The sequence below is a fragment of the Lynx canadensis genome, chromosome B2 (assembly GCF_007474595.2).
Source record: "Lynx canadensis isolate LIC74 chromosome B2, mLynCan4.pri.v2, whole genome shotgun sequence".
In the NCBI taxonomy this organism is placed as follows: Eukaryota; Metazoa; Chordata; class Mammalia; order Carnivora; family Felidae; genus Lynx; species Lynx canadensis.
Window position 1 is genome coordinate 4,539,222 of NC_044307.1, and position 21,358 is coordinate 4,560,579.

General features: G+C 44.0%; 1 protein-coding gene across 12 annotated transcripts in view; it reads left to right on the top strand.

The window, feature by feature from the left end:
* The window catches only part of LOC115513506 (cytidine monophosphate-N-acetylneuraminic acid hydroxylase), a 144,387-nt gene that overhangs the window by 16,952 nt on the left and 106,077 nt on the right, over positions 1–21,358 (top strand). For 3 of the 12 annotated variants that reach the window (XR_003968718.1, XM_030314693.1, XM_030314702.1), the window contains exon 1: positions 17,993–18,054. The exons of 6 other annotated variants lie outside the window; for them this stretch is intronic. Coding sequence is in view for 3 of the 6 variants with exons in the window: in XM_030314693.1 (XP_030170553.1) it covers positions 18,008–18,054 (47 nt within the window). In the remaining 3 variants the exon portion in view is untranslated. Of the gene's footprint in view, positions 1–12,109; positions 12,351–17,295; positions 17,658–17,992; positions 18,055–21,358 lie in introns of those variants that run through there. 3 more of the 12 variants (XM_030314698.2, XM_030314705.2, XM_030314694.2) reach the window with 3 other exon arrangements.

Sequence of the window (21,358 nt, forward strand, 5' to 3'; positions counted from 1 at the left end):
CAAGAAAGAAGCCAGCGGCCAGAAAGAGAGACAGAAAGCGCTGTAAGCGAGCCCCTGTTCCAGGAGCAGGACGGGCTTACCTGAGCCAAGGTCAGCTGGGAGTTAGATGCCGACGTCCTGGGGAGACAGAGGAAGAAAGGCCTAGTTTTTACACCCAACCATTCCCCGCCCCCCACAATGGCCACATCCACTTCTGTCACCTTATTGGCCTTCCTGCCGGGGCCTCTGCTTCAGGTCCTACCCTTTCCATTCAAAGGCTCTGAACTGTGGGAGGTCAATCTGCAACTTGTTCATTGTGTGCTTCCCCATCTACTAAGCAGAGGCCTCCTATCTCCCAACCAACCTGCCACCCGTGCCCGCCCCGCCCGCCCAATGCCCTTCGCCAACAGGGAGGGACGGGCTCTCCTTCCTTTGGGTCCTGGGGACACACACATCAGCCCTTACCTCAGCCCTGATTGTCTCCACTGGACAATGATCTCAGGCTCAAATGCTCGGGTCAGGAGGAACTGAAACAGAAATTAAGACCTGGCATATTTTCATGGCAGTGCTCTTTTTAAACTAGCGAATACTCTGTAAGGCAGTGATTCTTTAATACGAATATACATGGACTTAACCATCCAAGCAAATCTGAACCTGTTCAAGTCATGACCCCAGCGGCTATGGAGCGATTCTAATTATGCTGCCATTTCTCCTCATAGTTCTGAAACTCATTTTTGGTAGTTTCTTTCAGCCTCTAAAGCCTGATTTTTCTCACTCACTGAGTATGTTCTGAGTACCTAGCATGCTACAGATTTTGGGTCAGGGACCAGTGAAGAAGGGGTTATGGTTCTCAAACTCCTGGCCTCAGAAGGGACACAGATGGATAATCCAATCTTAAATAATCAAGTGTGTTTAGGACTGTTTATAGTTTGCAAATATTCCTTACACCACCCAAACGCTGTGAGCAAATTGGCATCTCTTCAGAGTAGTCGTATCTCTAGCACCTGGACTATGGCTTCCAGACACGCTCTCAACAAAAGAAACCAAGGCTTTTTTAGGAAAAATAGCTGATTGGGAGTCTGGAGCAGGAAAGTGCAATGTGAATGTGGAACGTGTTGTCCTAGAAGAGGCAAGGAGCTCTCAAATGCCATTGGGATCATCACAAAATGACTCGCGAAGGCCGATATGAAGAGATTCCCGCTGGCCAAATGGGTCAATTTGAGCATTAGTAAGAATAGTAACTGGAGAAAAGGATTGTTATTGGAGGTGGTGGCTACACTCATCATGGTATTTTGTGATGTATGTAATCGCCAGACCACTATGTTGTACCCTTGAAACAAATATAAAATTTGTTGTCAACTATACTTCAGTTTTAAAAAAAAAGAATGGTAGTTGATTGGATTCAAACTCATCAAATATGTTTAACTCACTGAGTTCAAAATGACACTAAAAATAAATTGGAGGCTAGGGGAAAATGATGCCACCACCTCCCTTTCCTTGATAAACTGTACAACTGAGTAACTAAGTGGTACAGGAAGGGAAATTTAACTTACGAAAGGATTCCAATTAATGCATGAAACAGGAATGGTAGAATCAGGCCATCTTGCAAGCCCCTAATGAAATAATGGTTCACAGTGTTGAGCATCAGTGGTTTTAAACCTCACAAACAAGAGAGAAAGTCTGACTTTTCTGTAGGGTGAAAATCTTTCATCAATTAATATAGGACAACATGTCTCAAAGCAGGTTATGCTAAATATTGTCTATTAAATATTCTGCCAAAAAACTATTTTAATCTTAAGTAAGTTTGGGGAATGTGGAACACCGTATCCCTTCCTTCTTGATGATTCATCATGTACATTAGTATATTAAATTCTTATAAAATTAGTATATTAAATTCCTTTAAAAAATATGAAGAAAAGAACACTAGTGCTTGACATCACAATTTCTCCTGATAGAAGAAACTAAACATTACAAGCAAAGCTCTTGTAAAAGAAATTGAATCTGAATCTGAACAAGCCTCTAAAGACATCTAAAGGAAGTAAGTCCAAGGGACATATTAAATCATACCACAGGGATGCGATCTGCAAAATCCAGACAGTGAAAAATTTGGAGGGTCAAGCCACTTGGTTTCTTCTACCAATAAATTGTTAAGGGGAAAAAGAGAGACTGAAGGGAGTCTATTCATGGAGAGAACTTAAAGTTCTAGCAACCAGTCGTAAGGTGGGAAGCTTGTTTAGATGGTGAACTTTTTAATGCTAACTAAACCTCCATTTATGACGGGAGACAAGTAAAAATTGGAATACTGGATATTTAATAATAAGTAATGTTTTGGATGTGATACTGGCATATGGCTTCATCTAAAAAAAGGTCATTCCTTACAGAAATGCAGAGGTAAACCGCAAGTGTGTGATGTAAGGGATTTGCTTCCAAATAGTGGACGGAGGGAAGCGGATGGGAGTCTGGATGGAGCGTGGGTGGGCTGTGGGTTGATGGTTGTTGGGCTGAGTGATGGGCGTATGGGATGCCATTATATTATTTTATTTACTTTGGTGTGTGTTTGAGTTTCTACATAGTAGAAAATTAAAAAAAATTTTTTTTAATGTTTATTTATTTTTGAGAGAGAGACAGAGCATGACTGGGGGAGGGGCAGAGAGAGAGGGAGACCTAGAAGCAGGCTCCAGACTCTGAGCTGTCCGCACAGAGCCCGATGTGGGGCTCGAACTCACGAACTGTGAGATCATGACCTGAGTCGAAGTCGGATGCTCAACCGACTGAGCCACCCAGGCACCCCTCTGTAGTAGAAAACTTAAAAAAAGAGAGTGGCTATAATTTTCAGTTGGCTATGTAGTGTCCAACTGATAAGAGAAGGGGGTAGATCAAATTAAGTCTGTTTCTCATAAGAGAAATACCGCACTGCCATCAGTGACTGCCCCTGGGGGTTAGGATGATAGGGATAAAGCATGCGTACATGCTCCTGTAGACTTTTCCTTTTATGATGAATATGTATGTGCTTTTATAATATAGAAATCTTCAAGAAAAGATTTTTTTCCCTTTGTGTCTAATAACCTTGCTCGCGTGATCACAAATACCGAATTTCTTTTTTTTGTACTTTTTATATATTTTTAAATGTTTACTTATTATTGAGAGACAGAGGCAGAGTATGAGCATGGGAGGGGCAGAGAGAGAGGGAGACACAGAATCCGAAGCAGGCTCCAGGCTCTGAGCTGTCAGCACAGGGCCCGACATGGGGCTTGAACCCACAAACCGCGAGAACATGACCTGAGCTGAAGTCAGATACTCAACCAACTGAGCCACCCAGGTGCCCCACAAATACCCAATTTCTTAAGGTAATGAAAGGATTTTTGCAATTAGGGTTCCTAAATTGAAGAGTATTACATGTTTTGATATCTAAAATTCTGAGGGTTTGTTTGTTTTTAAAATCTCATGATCTACTGAGTCATACACACAGTCAAATAGGTCATGCTGATTAGACATAAATCAATTTTGGAAAATGGATTTGGAGTCAAGGACTAGAGCTGGAGACGCCCCACCCACTCCAAGGCTCTGTAATTTAGTCAGCTGTATGGCCAGACCCAACGGGGATCTGGGACACTGTATAAAATACTTAAGAAAAATGTGATCACGTTGCTTACTCTTTCTTGAGTGTCTAAGACATTCCATTTTTTTTGCTCATAGAAGCCAGGGTAGAAAGCACACAAAGTAATTTATGATAAGTTTTTAATAAGAGGTCCTCTTTGTTTTGGGGACCTGTGTCTTGAAATATTTTACCCCAGCAAGGAGGGGATTTATTCAGTTTACCTGAGGTCAGAGACAGTATGATGTGATGGTAAATGTTTTAGCTTCTTAAATTTTTTTAAACATTTATTATTGAGAGACAGAGAGAGACAGAGCATGAGCATGGGAAGGACAGAGAGCGGGGAGACACAGAATCCGAAGCAGGCTCCAGGCTCCAAGCTGTCAGCACAGAGCCCGACGCGGGGCTCGAACTCACAAACCGCAGGATCATGACCTGAGCCGAAGTCGGACACCTAACTGACTGAGCCACCCAGGCGCCCCTAAATGTTTTAGTTTCTATGTGCCACAAACCACATAGCAAACATTTGTAGGGCAACCACTAGGTTTGCTGGGAGGTGTTATAGAAATAATTATGGCCATAACAACCATTTACTCAACAAATGTGGTGTGTGACTATGTAGAGTGAGCATTATTATTTTGCTCACAGATGTGTAAAGTGAAACTCAGACCTGAAGCTCATTTACTGCGTAAGGGGAGGAGGCAGATTTGAACCAGCTCTCTTCCCCACCTGCTCCCCCCCAGTTCTAAACCTTGGGATCTTAACCATCATGATGGAGGCACAGTGGAAAGATGGCCAGTCATGTTAATGCATAAAGAATGACCTCACTCTTAGCAACAGTGGCCGTGTCATATGCTCTGTGTCTCACTTTTCTCATCTGTAAAGCAAACATACTAACACCTGCTACCTAGAGTTGCTTTTAGGATTGCATGATAAAATACATGTAAACTGTAAGAACACACCTGGCTTATCAAAAGTCCTCAATACATGTTATCTTTTCAAATATAATTGAGAGGCAGGTGGCGAAGGGGTTGATAGGTTGGTGGATTATGGCGTGGTTTCTCGGGGGAGCAGGTGCCCCATGATGACACAAGCCATAGGCTTATGGCTGGTTGTAGTGGTCGTGTGACCGAAAGATAGAAATGACACAGCGGTTCGTTCAGATGGGTTGCGTGGGGATAGACGGGTGGGGACGGAAGGGTGGGCTGGGGTGGGAGAGGGTAGGAAGACTGCTGACAGGGTCTCTGCACACCTCCCCGTGCCCAGGGGAGAGGAAATAGTCAACGCGGGAGATTACACGTGTGTGTGTTTCAAGAAAGACGTTTCCAGGAGCAGCTGTGGTTGACGGTCATCGTGTGGCCGGGTCTGGCCTGGTTTTAAGGACATCCGAGGGTGAGTGTGGAAGGGCTCAAAAGCGGGCTCTGCCCAGGGCAAGGACAGTTGCTCAGGGGGCCGGGGGTGCAGCAGGGGCCTGGGCCTCCCAGCAGCCTCCTGGCCGCACCACGGGCAGGTGCACGGCTTCCCCAGCAAGGGCCCCCAAAGAACAAAACAGAACAAAACAAAAAGCAACCAAAAAAATCAAACCACTGAACGGAAGATCATTTAATTAAAACAGTTGTGTTTTTAGAGCTGTTCACATTAAATATAATACTTTTATTCTACTTAGGTTTACTAAAAGTCAAATAAGCTCGTGTTATCCCTGTCGTAGAATTTGTCAGCCAGGAAGAGAACTTAGAGATGATGGTCAGCTATTTAGCATCTCATGAAATTTTCATGACTGATCTAAACATAATGATGAAGAGCAAGTGAATTAATGAAGTAAGATAAAAGTTTATAATTGAACTTTTCAATAATATTTATGTCTACTTAAATAGTTTCCCCAATTTTTTGGGGGGGGTAGGTAACTTAAAACCTTCGTTTTGCTCATTTAAATAAAGTGACAGATAGTCATTTTAGATCTAATGACAGATAGTCATTAGATCTTTCCAAATAAGATAAAATACAGAAACATTAATTAACAGCCATAGATTTATCTGCTTTTGACTTCCTCTTAGAAACGAAAGATTTGGGATCTGTTAGTAAATAGGTTCTGTGCCATGATGAGAAATTTGCTATGAGGAGACATATGGTTTTTAACAATATTCAGCGTATTCATATATTTGCCATCTAAAGAACACTGGTATGGGACGCCTGGGTGGCTCAGTCGGTTAAGCATCCGACTTCAGCTCAGGTCATGATCTCACGGTCCATGAGTTCGAGCCCCACATTGGGCTTTGTGCTGACAGCTCAGAGCCTGGAGCCTGCTTTGGATTCTGTGTCTCCCTCTCTCTCTGCCTCTCCCCCTCTTGCGTGCTGTCTCTCCCCAAAATGAATAAACATTAAAAAAATTTGTTTTAAAAACCTTCTGATATTTTTGACAAGCTTCCCCCAATTGAAATTCTAAATGAAGTCTTTTTGACTAATGAGACTCATTTACTTGCTATGTTCAATTACAAGGGAAGCATTGTCATTAGTGATAATAAACTTTCTTAGGCTATATTGTTAGGAGGGAATGTTATTAATATAACTATTCCAGAAATTATATGAAGTTCCTAAAGTTTTGATATGTCCCGGCATAATGTTATCACTTGTAATTCTACTTACGGAACTGTTGTGTGTCGCAGAAATAACCAAATTTCCTTTGTCAATTGCATTGTAATAAACTCTCATCAGATCTTTAGCCATAGCCAGGTTTTCAGTCTTTTGTCATTTACAGCTGTTGTTTTACTTTGATGCTCTTACAAATGTATTTCCTCTTAAGGGGATTCATGGAGAGGACTTTTGACAAATGCAGGTTTCTGACACCCTTAAGATTATAAAACTAAACTGGGTAAGCGTTTCTGGGCCTGGAGTGAAGACTGGATTCCAACAGAATAAGCATTAATGAGATGGGGCTGATTGAATTGAGGAAGGTGATTATAGTGTTTATGACCCTTATTTGAAACATTCTGTTCCCTAATGTTTGTTCTTCCAGATTTAAGAAAACTTTTTCTCTTAAAGTATCTATGGCTTTTAGAAATTTGGTAAAATGGGGGTGCCTGGGTGGCTCAGTCAGTTAAGCGTCTGATTGTTGATTTCAGTTCAGGTCATGATCTCAGGGTCTCTGGAATCAAGCCCTGCGTCAGACTCTGCGTTGACACTGCAGAGCCTGCTTGGGATTCCCTCTCTCCCTCTCTCTCCGCCCCTCCCCTACTTGCACAGGCACCTGAGTTCTCTCTCTCTCTCCCTCTCTCTCTCAAAATAAACGTTAAAAAAATTTTTTTTAATATATCTTTATAAATAAATATGAAATATATTTTTCTCCCTGGTTCCTCCAGAATGGGGAAACTCTCAGTGAGTACTTTTATTTTCATGCAAATTGGAGTTATTTGCATAAGCTTCTCCTCATAACAGGATAGGATTGGAAGCAAGGTTATACCAGCAAGGCTTTGACTGGAAGGTTATATTTGAGAAGACATCCATAGACTCAGATACCAACAGACAGATTTAAGGAACTAGGGTTGACTTGATGGGGCCAATAAAGCCCCTTTGAAAAAAAATCAGCCCTGTCCCCTAATTTACAGGGTTCCCAGCAGCCTTACCAGAGGAGCAAGGAAGGTCACTTCCTGGCAGGCCCAGGAAACTCAGGATCTTTGGGGGACGTTGAGAAGAGAGGAGGAAGTAACCCAGATCTGTAGGTATTTCAGGCAAATCTGTTGGCAAGAATCTGGCTTGGCTTCTGGCCTTGAGAGGCTATTAAAAGTTCAATCTAGAGATTCTTTATGAAAAGTTCCAGTAAGGCAGGTTTTAAAGAGTCTATGTGGTCAACCCCTATTCTTGCTGTCCTTATGTAAATAATTAGGCCAAGTTTGGCTAAAACTGGACTTATTTTACAAACAAATTCATCTTACTTTAGTTCTCCTTGCTGGAGACCAGGGTGATTTTAGAGAAAAAAAACATTGTTTCTGTAACACAGTGTTGTGGATGTTAGCTTCTAGTTCTGACGGTCTCTGAGTGTTTGCTGTTTGCCTATAAAACTGGGCTGGATCCCGAATTCTTCTGGTTTCCTCGAATATGTGACTGTGATTCTCCAAACAAAGGTTTCTCATTTTCGTCACTTGGAATCACCGGGAACCGAAACTGCCTTTTTTCCCCCTGAAAAGCCCTGCAAACTGAGGCTGGATGACTTGAGATAAACCTCAGAGAAATGGCCACAACAATGCTCGTTGAGACACAGGATCCCCAGAGACCTTCAAACTGGAGACCAGGAAACCCCATCAGATTGTCACTGCCGGCCCTCACTCCATCGGAGGTGCCTTGAGCCTGGCTGGCGTCTAGAAACTCCGCTAGGCCGGAAGCAGCAATTGTTACGACAAACGTCGCTCATAAAATTTCACCGACAGTCAGAGCATATGAGGACAGGAAACTTAATTATCTAGCAGGAATCGTGTCGCTTGATAGCACCGATCAGTAATCAATAAGATAGTCACCATCGGTTCAACTGGTCAGCACTAAATTAGCAGGGTTTTTTCCCCTCTCTTCTTTATCTCAATCTTGTAATTACCTCTTCCTTCTTTCTCATAAAAACTCTTGGCTTTCCCTGCACAAGTTATTCTGGAATCTGTGCTCTCCCCCGAATTGCAGTCCTGGGACCCCAAATAAAGACCTGTGTTCCTTTTCAGTTTTGTCTTTCTCAGTTGACAAACTCTTAACTACCTCAAACTCTCCAGCCCCTCGGTGATTTCCTCAATTGCGAGAGGCTTCTGGAAGCGTGTGTCTTCCTCACTCTGAGGCCTGGAAACTCCAACCACTAAACTGGGGGCAGTCATTCTGCTCACCTCATTTGTTTACTTGTTTCTTTCTTTTTTCCTTTCTTTCTTTTTTAATGTTTTATTTATTTTTCAGAGAACACGAGCGGGGGAGGGGCAGAAAGAGGGAGCCAGAGAATCTGAAGTGGGTGGTGCACTGAGGGGCTCGAACCCACGAACTGTGAGATCATGACCTGCGCTAAAGTCGGATGTTTAACCGACTGGGCCACCCAGGCACCCCTGTTCACTTGTCGCTTGGAGATCTTTGGTTTTTGTTGTCTGATTTGTTTGAGCACTGTTCTTTCATTTATTTCATTCCCGCCCCCCTTTTGTGGGTTGTTTCAACAGAGGGGGTAGATCTGGTCCCTCCTTCTCCATCTTGGCGAGAAGTAGAAATACAGGAGTCATTTTTGGTGCTTTTGTTTCCTACTTATTTTCAGTTTTAATTTACATGTCCTCATCTAGTGATGATTCGGGGCACTTTTTCACGTGCTCATTGGCGTGTGTTTATCTCTTTGATGAAACGTTCAAAACTTTTGCGTTTGTAAAAAATTGGGTTGTCCACCTTTTTGTTCTTGAGTTACAGGAATTCTTGCCTTGTGTATTTGTGGGCAGGAGTTTTCCATCAGATGTGTGATTTGCAAATGTTTTCTCCCCGTCCTTAGCATGCCTGTTCATTTTCTCCACGATGTCTTTTGTTAAGCAGAAGTTTAACAAAATTTTGGTGCCGCCTAGTTTATTAATGTCTTTTTTAGGGTAATGCTTTCTGTATCAATTTTAAGAAATCCTGTATACCTCCGAGTCATGCGTTTGCTCTTCACACTTTCCTCCAAAAGCTTTATAGTTTTGTGTTTAAGTTTATCTCAGATTAATTGTTGTGTATCGTGCGATGTAGAGATTAATTTCTTTCCCATATGAACATCCAGAACTAGTTGTTCTAGCACCATGGTTGAAAAACAACAAAGGGCTTCTGTTCTTTGTTTCGTTTTTATTGTTCCATCTTAAAAATATTTTTCTTTTTTATTCATTTAAAAAATTGTAATTCCAGCATAGTTAACATACAGTGTTATATCGGTTTCAGAAGTACAATGTAGTGATTCAACAATTAGTGTATTACCCGGCGCACCTCATGGTCAGGGGATGCTTAATCCCCATCCCCCATTTCACCCATCCCCCCACCCACCTCCCCTCTGGTGACTGTCAGCTTATTCTATCTAGTTAAGAGTTTGGTTTTTGGTCTTTTTTTTTTTTTTTTTTCCTTTGTTCATTTGTTTCGCTCCTTAAATTCCACGTATGAATGAAATCATACGGTATTTGCCTTTCGTTGCCTGGCTTATTTCGCTTAGCATAATATACCCTAGCTTCGTCCACGTCGTGGCCAATGGCAGGATTTCATTCTTTCCTATGGCTGGATAATACTGCATTGTGCATATATCCACACCTTTGTCCATTCATCAGTCAGTGGACACTTGGGCTGCTTCCATAGTTTGGCTATTGTAGATAATGCTGCTAGAAACAGAGGGCTGCATGTATCCCACTGAATGACTGTTTTCGTACTCTTTGGGTGATTGCCCAGTAGTGTGATTACTGGGTTACAGGGTTGTTCTACTTTCAGCTTTAACTTTTTGAGGAACCTCCACTCTGTTGTACAGAGCGACTGCACCAGTTTGCATTCCCACCAACAGTGCCTGAGGGTTCCTTTTTATCCACATCCTTGCCAACACTGGTTGTTTTCTGAGTGCTTGATTTTAGCCATTCTGACAGGGGTGAGGTGGTATCTCATCGTGGTTTATGTTTTCAAACGGGTTGTATTCTACCGCAATCTAATTTTTCAATCCTTTGCCAATACCGCATTATCTTTGTTCTGTAGTTTTATAATAAGCTTTGAAGTCAGGTAGTCGAAGTCTTCCAACTTTCTTCTTTTTCAAGATTTCTTTGGCTGTTTAGGTCCTTTGTATTTCCATACGAGTCCCAGAATAAACTTGTCAATTTCTCCACAAAACTTCTAGTGAGATTGATTGGAAATGCACTGAACCTGTTGCGTCAAGAAATCAACGTGGGGAGAAATGACATGTTAACAACTGAGACTTCCGACCCGGGATATTTTAGGGTTGCTATTTATGCAGGGTTTTGATTGATATTATATAATTGAATTTTGATGGGATATACTGGAGTTGATACTCTTCTAGTATTTTATCCATTTCATCTACATATTTATGTTTATTGGCACAAAGATTTTAGTACTATTATTTTATTTTAATGTCTGCAGGACTACAGTACAGTCTCTTCTTCCTGACAGTGGTGACTCATGGGCTTTCTCTTTATTTTTTCCTTGGCCAGTAATATCACTAGAGATATTTTTATTTTGTTTTGGCCTTTTCAAAGAACTACCTTTTGAATAGATGATTTTGAATAGATCTCTATTGTATGTTTTCTTTTTTATAAAACCCCACTCTTACTTCCTTTTTCTTTATTTTTTGCCGTTCTTTTCTAAGTACAGTATTTAATTAATTATATTTGGAACTAATATTTGGCTCGTTAAATTTCAGATTTCCTTCTTTTCTAATGTCTGTGTTTCCCTCTACATACTGCTTCAAAAGAATCCCTCAAGTTTGATACGTATGTTTTCGTTAGTATTTAGTTCTAATTTCTGATCTCTTATGATTTATTTTTGACCCAATATATTATATTAATATATATTGCTTAATTTCCAATGATGGATTTTAGTAGTTACCATTTGTTTTTGATTCTGAGTTTAGTTTTATTATGATATATACAATCTTGTATCTCTACATTATTCCTTTGAAATTTGAGATTAAGCCTATGTATGAACAGTTATTATACCTGTTACATGTGTGCAGGAAAAAAAACAGGTATATTCTGCAGTTGTTGAATGGTATGTTGTGATTCCTGTATCTCTCTCTCTCTCTCTCTTTTTTTTTTTTTTTTTTTTGGTTATTTCAAACAGGAAGGTAAATTTGGACCCTGTTATTGGAACTTGGCCAGAAGTAGAAATACATGAGTCATTCTTAATGCTTTTGCTTCCTACTCATTTTTTTTTTTTTTTTTGGTTTTAATTTCTATCTCTCTGCTGACTAATGATAACGTTGGGCACTTTTTCATGCGTTCATTGGCCATTTGTGTGCGTGTAAAAAAATCTCCATTAGGTCAGGTTTGGTAACTGTGATATTCAAACCCTCTTCATCCTTACTAATTTATCTGCTTTTGACATATCCCAACATGTATTGGTACCTTTGGGGGCTACCGTTTCCCTGACAATGGCTCAAGTCAGTCTGGAAGCAGGATACATCTCACTACAGCATTCTCTCTCTCTCTAAGGGAGAGTACTGCCCTTTCCGGGGCAGAGTGGGGCCAGTGGAGGGCGGGCATGGGTAAGGGGGGTGGGGTCGCGCGCCGGGGCACAGGGTGAGGGGAGCAAGGGAGCAAGGGGAGAAGGGTAGGTGGGGACGGGGCGGGGCCCAGGGCGCTGGGCGAGGCAGGAGGCCAAAACAGCGCGGCGCCCTTCCCAGGCGCGTGGGGCGCTCGACTCCACGACTGGCCGGCCTCGGAGGGGGTGACAAGGGGGTGCCGGGGCGGGGGGGGGGCTCCCAGCTGCCTCCCCAGCTGCCTCCAGGCCGCCCACAGTGTGAGCCACGGTGGGAAGAGTGGGGGGGGGGGGCGAGCCTTATCCCCAGGAAATGGGACGCGGAGGAAGCTTCTGGAGTTCGAGTTGTCCCTGCTCACCCCCAGGGCAGGTGACTCCCCTTCCCACGTGGTTCCCGGCCCGGCTCCTCCGGTGGATGTTCCTTTGGGTTCCCTTGACTCTGGCGCCTCTCCCTGGAGCCCCTCCGTCCGCAGCCTCCCTCCTGCAGCCCTGCGCCCCCCGGTGGAGTCCGGAGACCTCCCTGGGCCTCCGGAAACCCTCCCTGAGTCCCCGGGAGTCCCCACAGGTGAGCCGGCATCACTTGTTGGCGTGCCTGCTGCGCCTGCGCCCTCTGGACGAATTAAAATACATTTTTATCCGCTTCTTCAATCAGTTACTGAGAGTATTTAAAAATCTGGGGTTTTGAATTCGCCCGTGACTCCTTATAGTTTTGGCAGTATATCCTGAGGCTCTTAGTGCATGTAAATTTAAAAGTATGGTTTCTGACTAATTGGTCCTCTTATCTTTGTGAAATGACTCACTTTGGCAATACTTGTTGCTTAGCACATGCGTTATTGCTTATACGGCTAGGTCAGTGTTCTCTTGGTTAGAGTTTGAGATCTCCTTTATACAGACATTACGTGGGCATAAGTGTACAAAGACAAATTTCAAGCCTCAGGCACAGAGAACGGAATTAACTGTAAGATTATGGAATTTCTGAATTTCCCATGCCGTGAGCTGCTGACGCTTTGGAACTTTGCCTGCACAAATTACCATTAGCTGAGCTAGAAGTGGAGCCTTGCAGACGGGATCAGCATTTGCTTTTTCCAGGTTTATGGGAGCTACTCAACTAAATGGCAAGAGGTTTGTCCAGTGCCCCTCGCTAGTGTGAATTCAGGCTGAAAACACTCATGGTGGCCAGGTTGTACTTTTTTTCTCCCATCCACTCAACATTAAGATTTGAACTAATAGATTTTCCTGTCTCCTGGAACTGGGCTTGGGATGGGAGGAGTGGGGGATTGAGGAGAAAAGCAGTTTATTTCTACATTCATTCTTTTTTTAATGTGTATTTTTAAATAAAAAAAATTTTTTTAACGTTTATTTATTTTTTTGAGAGAGAGCATGAGTGGGGAAGGGGCAGAGAGAGAGAGAGGGAGACACAGAATTGGAAGCAGGCTCCGGGCTGTGAGATCATGACCTGCTGAGCCACCCAGGGCTCAGTGGGTTTCACCCACCGGGATCACTTTTGGGGGGAAGATCCCAATTAGACTCCCCAACTTGACAGGCTCTTTGGGCTGTGTCTCTGGAGCCATCGGAGGCCATGAATGCAAACCTCTATGTGTTCCCTCCCCCACCCCGCCTCCTTATTTGGGGGAAATGGCTGGCTATAGTCTTGTCTGCAATCAGTGTCTGATTTGAGAATTCCTTACGTTCATGACAGCTCATTGACTCTCTTAAGATGGTCAGATTTTTAGTTGTTTTTAACAAGAGGATTCATTCAGGTGGTTAGCCCGTCACCTTACTGGAAACAGAATCTAAATTTAGTACATGGTACCTCAAACTCTGTTAGGCTCCTTATTTATGCTTTTGTCTCTCACATAATTATGTATGTCCATAAATGACAATTGAGAGTATTTGTTTTAAATTCCATGGGAAGAAATTGGGAAGGTGATCAGCTTTAGCGATTAAGTATGTGCTGACCATTTCAGCAATGTTCCTGGCTTGGGTCAGTTTTTAAAGAGGCTGCCAGAAAGTGTTGACGATGATACCACAAGCCACTTACATCTGCTGGTTTGAAACTGCCCAGGAAACTTTACATTTTTTATTTTTAGCTTTTACTTCCCTTCGGTTTATATTTCTGTTGTAGTAGCCTTCTTCCAATGCCAAAACCGCACGAGCAAGCTATGGGAGGTTGGCAGTTGCCCTGCCCCCACGAGATATGTCTATCTGGAGCCTCCAGATGTGACCTAATATAGGAAGAGGACCTTTTGGATATTATTCGGGATTTTTTTTAAGTTTATTTATTTATTTTGAGAGAGAGAGAGAGAGAGCATGAGTGGAGAAGGAACAGAGAGAGAGAGAGGGAGAGAGAGAATCCCAAGGAGGCTCTGCTCTGTCAGAGTGGAGCCCAACATGGGGCTCGAACTCACAAACCTTGACAGTATGACCTTAGCTGATACCAAGTTGGATGCTTAACCCATGGAGCCACCCAGACGCCCTGATATAATTAAGGATCTTAAGAGGAGATCATCCTGGATTATGTAGGTAGACCCTAATCCGATAGCAGGTGCCTTTACAGCAAGAGGAAAAGACAAAGGCAGAGCCACAGGAAAAGACACAGAGGAGAGACACGGAATGAAGGTGACCACAGAGCAGGAGCCCGAGGTGATGCCTCTGCAGAAGCTAGGAGAAAGACACGTACGCTCCTTCACACTCCCAGCAGGAAGCAGCTCTGCAGGCACCTTGATTTCAGACTCCTGGCCTCTAGAACCATGAGGGATTACATTTCTGTGATTTTAAGCCACCCGGTTAAACTTGAACTTGTTTGGGCAGCTCTGGGAAACTAACAACCGGTACTCACACTCTCTCTGCTTCAATGAGATTGAAAGCCTAGTTTCCCATCAATTGTGATCAAGGTCAGGAACCAGAATGGAACTTCTCTGGAGCCACTCCCAACTTCAGCAGTTTCCTGCTTGTGTACTTTCTCCAATCAAGGGTTTCCAGGAGTTTCCTGTTAGTGTACATGCTCAAAGCTTTTAAAAATATAATGCCCTTCCTATGACTGTTACTTTTTTTTCTGTTACCTTTTTAAAAATTTTATTTTAGAGAGAGCATGCACACCCATGTGTCGGGGGGGGGGGCAGAGAGAGAGAGAGAAGGAGAGAGAACCCCAAGCAGGCTCCCCTGCTTGGGATTGGGCAGAGCCCAATGCAGGGCGTGAACCCGTGAATGGTGAGATCATGACCTGAGCTCATGACATGAGCCAAAGCCGGACGCTTAACCCACTGAGCCACCCAGGCGCCCGCTATTACCATTACTTTTGACCATGCCTCACGTCTGGGCTTGGCTCTTGCCATCATCCCCCTCTTCACCCTCATCTATGGTAGTATTTTTAATGTTTGACCCTCTCTCCCGTCCCCTCCTTCACACCTCCCCCCGCCTCCTCCAAACACATTGAAAAAGTCTCTCTGAAACATCTAGTGTGTCTCTGAACTTGACAGAAAAGTCATTTTTATCCAGTGAAGTCTGACAATACAACAGTTGCTAGGATTTATTTGTCATTGCAGCAGCGCTGTGAGGTGGGCATTGTTGTCACCATTTTATTCAAAAGGACAGTGTTCCTCCAGTTAGAATCAAAGAACTAGAACCAGAAGGAGCCTTGGAACTGCTAGCCTGTTTTGTTAATTTATTAAACAGTGCTGAGTAGCTATGATGTCCTAGATTCTAGATTCTAAGACGCTCTGGGGATTCCAATGTAATTGATCTATTCTGAGCCTCACCGGCTGGCAAACGACTATATATCACTATCTGCATGTAGTGCAATTTTGGAGCATTAAGAAGTTTGATGCTGGGGTGCCTGGGTGGCTCAGTCAGTTAAGCATCTGACCTGATTTCGGCTCAGGTCATGATCATGATCTCACAGTTCATGGTATTGAGCCCCGTGTTGGGCTCTGTGCCGACAGCATGGAGCCTGTTTGGGATTCTCTCTCTCCCTCTCTCTCTGCCCCTCCCCTACTCACGTTCTCTCTCTCTTTCTCTCTCTCTCTCAAAATAAATAAATAAACTAAAAAAAAAAGATTAAAAGAAACTTGATGTTAATTTTAAACCAAGGTAATTATAAGTAGGCATTTTTTTACACACTCCAAAACAAAAACAACATAAATGGACAAAACTATGTTGTAGAACCCTATTTATATTGGCACTTATAAATCTACTTTATTCATAACTGTTGCATAGTATTTCATAGAAGAATATGCCAAAATTTACTTACTTATTCCTCATTGGTATTTCCAGTATTTTGTTGCAATAGACATCTCTTTGTACCCGTGCTAAAGTCTTGCTTTAAAAACAAACTTAAACTGGAATAGAAGTAGAGTTGCTCTTCCAGAGGATAGTTATATTGTGATTGATAGACACGGTCAAATTTCCCTGCCGAGCTACTGTTTTATATGCTGTGTTTATTATGAGCATACACCTCTCCCAGGGGGCCCACCAACACTGAATACTACTCATCTTTAAAATTCTGCCAGGGGCACCTGGGTGGCTCAGTTGGTTAAGCGTCTGCCTTAGGCTCAGGTCATGATCTCACGGTTCGTGGGTTCAAGCCCCGCATTGGGCTCTGTGCTACCAGCGCGGAACCTGGAGCCTGCTTCAGATTCTGTGTCTCCCTCTCTCTCTGCCCCTCCCCCACTCACGCTCTGTCTCTGTCTCTCTCTCTCTCTCAAAAATGAATAAACGTTAAAAAAAATTTTTTTTTTAATTCTGCCAATGTGAAGGGTGCAAGTGACCATCTTGTTTTGATGGGAGGAGGGCAGAAGAGAAGGTTAGGGAAGATTCTCACTGTGTTCCCTTTGTGTCTGATGGGAGACACATCTGAAGGGGCTGGGCTCCTCTCTCCTGCCAGGCTGAGCTGGCCTGAGCTAGTCTGCAGAGGGGCAGCAGGGCTTTCGGTGGATGTTAACGTTCTGGATATGCAGAGGCTCTTCTAGATTGTTCCAGGGTGCTCCGTATGCAACCTTCGACCTTCAGTGTAGATTGGGCCCTCCGTATGCATTTTCCCTACTCTTCTCTCTGGGCCCAGAGATGCCGTCTTTTACTTCTCGTGACCCAGAGAACCTAAGTGTTCCATAGGCCAACGTAAGCGTGTAGCAGCCTAAATGTGTAACGTGGTGTGAGATCAGGTCCTTTTTTTGTGTGCACCCAGATTACCGTAAGAGGCTGGCCATGCTCTCCTGGACTTTGGCCTTGGTGCAGATAGACCATCGATGGCTGGCCCATGCTGTGGGAGATGAGAGTTTGGGGAACTCTGCGTGCTCTCTTACTTTTCTCTAACAGACCGTGTGCCACGCTGTGTTAATACTGTTGGTACTAGGGCTGTGTGTCAGTGACCGACCCTTTAAGCGTCACAATATGCTTTGTCACGCTCTCATTTTATACTAACGGAAACTTAATTTAAGCATGACTCGAGCAATTTTTTTTTCAGCGATAAAAACAACCATTTATCATGTCCACAGAGTCTGTGGGTCAGGCATTCTCAGACAGGGCACGCCAGGGACAGCTTGTGTCTGCTCCGTGCTGTCTGGAGCCTCACCGGACGGCTGGAGCAGCTGGGGCTAGGATCTTTGGAAAGCTTGCTCCCTCACACGCCTGGGAATGATGGCGGCTTAGCCCTGGCTGGAAGTTGCCAGACGCCTCCGCGGGGTTCTTTCATTTGTCCCAGCTTCCTCATAAATGGGGACTGGCTTCTGAGGACAGGCCCAAAAGAGAGAAGGCCCGGTGGTGTCTTAGACCAAGCTTCAGAAGCCACGCAGCATCTGTTGTCTGGGGCAGTCACAGGCTCCCGCCCAGATACAAGGGGAGGAACATGGATGCCACACACCTCCGTGGGAGGAAGGTCAGTCACGCTGTGAGAACAGCCTGTGGGAAGCTGTGGCCGTCTTTGGAAAATACCATCCGCCGCTTTCCCTAGGCCCTATGAATGCATTCTCTTCGTTTCCAGACTGGAAGACATTTGGCCAGATATCTCCCACCAGAAAAATGTAACTGAAGATCAGAACTGCCAGAATCATAGAGGGTAACACATTTGTCTCTGCAAACGAGTCTGGTTCTAGGGACTCTTCGGTTACATACCCTTGGTTTATTGTAGCTTCCCCGGAAGGAAATACGCTATGCAAAATCGTTTCCCTTATATTTATCACGACCTTCGAAACTGCTGACCCAAAATTGGCCCCCCCAAAAGTTGGTATGTTCTTCTTAATGTCTTCTCAGTCCTTGGGAAGGTCAGTAGGAAGGTGAGTGGCTAGAAATGCCTTTACTGCATCATAGACTATAACCTCTGGATATATAACCTGGACACAAAACCTGGCCATTTGAACAGGAGACCTACATTCCTGGCCGGTGGCACCTGTCTTTGAAACTAAAAAAATCCTGCCTCCCCGTGTTTACATAATTGAGTTCTAGTCGTTAAGTTCTCGGTAGTTTGGAAACTAGAAATGGAACAGGCCTCATAAGGAAAGAAGGTAATGGCCAGAGCCACAGTCCTTTTTTTTTTTTTTTTTTAATTTTTTTTCTTAACATTTATTTATTTTTGAGAGACAGAGCATGAATGGGGGAGAAGCAGAGAGAGAAGGAGACACAGAATCTGAAGCAGGCTCCAGGCTTTGAGCTGTCAGCACAGAGCCCAGCACGGGGCTTGAACCCACGAACCGTGAGGTCATGACCTGAGCCGAAGTCCGATGCTTTAACTGACGGGGCCACCCAGGCACCCCATCAGAGCCACAGTCTTGAAGTGGGTGAATGAGGAGGGTGGTGGGTGGTCAAAAAGTTCTCAGGCCTGAGAAACGCTTTTCTCATTCAGATGCTAGATGGTTCCTCGTCTTATGCATCAGATCAGGGTGTCAGTTCAAGAAACTGTTCCTGAATTCGAATGGGAAACCAAGAGAACTTGCCTTTCCCTGCTGCTTCTTGGGGCAGAATGTAGTTCTACAACTGAATTAAAATTCTTCCCCTGCCCCCTTCCTCAGTCCACAGAAAGCAGGGCAGGTCTGTACCGTGACTTTCCTGTAAGCCCCTGCCTAGAACACACGAGAGTGGGGTCCATCCTAGCCTGACCGTGGCCACCAAGACAGGCATCCTGCACGGTGCATTCGACATCACCACCACTGTCTGCTTCCTGAACTCTTTCATCATCCCAAGCAGAGACTGTACCCATTAAGCAGGGACTGCCCGTTTCTCTGTCCCTCCAGTCCTGGTAGCTGTCCTACATACTGTCTCAATTTGCCTATTCTGAGTATCTCCCAGAAGTGGAATTCTACAGTATGTGTTCTTTTGTGTCAGCTTTATTTCACTTAGCACACTCTTTTCCTGTTATATCCATGTTGTAGCACCTATCAGAATGTCATTCTATTATTTGGCCAAATAATATTCCATTGTGTATATACATACCACATTTTGTTATCAGCTCCTCTGTTGATGGACACTTGGGTCATTTCCACCTTCTGGCTCTCGTGAATAACGCTGCACTGGACGTTGATGTACGAGTATCCGTTTGAGTCCCTCCTTGCTTTAAATTCTTTTAGATGTATACACAGGAGTGGAATTGCCAGATCATCCTGAGTGATTTTTTTGGAAACACAGAAGTTTCCAAAATATTCTATGACAGCAGGGAGGCTGATTTTCTCAGGGCTTAGAATGGACAAAAGGGCACTACGTTACGTAATGCCTCAGGACAGAATATTATGTCAAGGCGTTATTCAAAGTTCTTCAGCGACTACTATTATTATATCCTAAGCCTTTGAGCAGTGTAAGTGGTAAGGGGAAGGTGTTATTGGGGTCAGCAGCACCTAAAGGCTTTGTTTTATTCAGGGTATTCTCTTTAGTGAATCAGGATTAGAGACTAGAGGAGAATAAGAGTTTCTGGAAAACCATTTCTTCGGGCCATGGTTTGGAGAAGGCTTATAAATTTCGTAAAATTAGAGTTTATGGAATCAAGAAGAGGAAAGCGTTCAGTTCCACTGGCATAGACATCTGGTTTTTATTACCCAATTTGCTGCCAACAGGACATTAACCTTAGGGAAGTGACTTAAACTCTTAGGGCCTCTGCTTCCTGTATTAGACAACATGGATGGAGGAGGGGTTGGAGGACAGGGTGGGAGGCTTGGGCTGGATAATGTCGGGTCCATTTCTGCTCTATACATCTATGATTTTAAAAAGCTTGATTACTTTCTTATCCAGATCAAATTTTTAGTTTTAGAAAGCCTTGATCCCTAGGTCCTGGCCACGTTGATTTATGACATGAGCTCATTGTAACTACCTCATCACAGAAGCTACTGTTTGTTTCTATCATGCCTTTACTCAATTGAAAATGTGCGACGTGAATTTAAGATAACAAATATTTCCTCAGAGTATGAATCATATCATGGGCAGAGTTACTGGATACTGTCACACCCTAGATCTTGTATTTGGTACTGTAAAACTTTAGAATAACAGTGGTTCTCTTAAAAGCCATTATGCTCTCCTTAACTACTTTCCGTAAACACACCTGCCCTTTACAAACATCTCACCCTTTCTATGAACCCACCATCTGGTTTCGACTACATTTCCTTTAGAAATCATAGTAGTATAGTTTGGGAAAAGGCCTGACCTGTGATGACTGCGTAGTTGTTTTTATAGCATCTAGTGCATTTCTCATTCATTCATGCATTCATTCAAAAATATGCCCCATGCTAGGTGTTGGGGATACAGCAGTAAACAAGACAGCCCCCCCGCCCCCCATTTAGGTTAATGTTCAAACATGAAGACAGGCAGTGAATAAGTAATAACAGGGGTGCTGGATGTTAAGCTGGAGAAATGGAAAGTTCTCCGTGCCACGGAAGCTTATAGTGGGATTGAACCAAAACTTTGGGTATCAAAGATTTCCAGGTGAAGTGGCATTTCAAGTGAAATCTGAGGAGTGGGAGGGAGTTAGCCAGGCAAAGATGGGGAGGGGGGGTGTTGAAGTAGGGGGAACAACTGAAGTGCACAGGTCCACAGAACAGCAGGAAAACTAAGAGTGTCACACTGGCCAGACCGGGGTGAGCAGTGGGAGATAAGGGCAGGAGAGGGAGGCACACGCCAGGATGAGCATGATGGGCCACGCTAAGGATTTTGGACTCTATCCCCAAGGAAGTGGGGAGTCATCGGGAGCTGCAAGCAGGGAAGAGACGTGGTTCCATCTGACATTTTTAAGGCTCGTCTGGCTGTAACGTACTGCGTAGGTTGGAGGTGGGCTGGCAGGAGGAGAGTACGAGGCTCTTCCCGAAGTTCACATGAGAAGGCCAGGGACGTGGCTGAGGCCCTGGATCCCCCTGGAGGGACACGCATGGTGTTTGGTAGGAGCTGGGGGGCTGCAGGTGGACCTAGGGTCAAGAAGGCTTCCACGGAGGCCACAGGGAAAGAGTTTTCCAGAAGGGGGGGCGTTGTCCGGGGAGCCAGTGGAGCTGAGATGTCCAGTAAGTGGATGACTGAGAAGCCTCGTTTGGATTTCACAACGTAGGAGATATTGCTGGTCTTAGAACATTCCTGGTGGAGGATGAGGGCAACACTCATCTTGAGTGG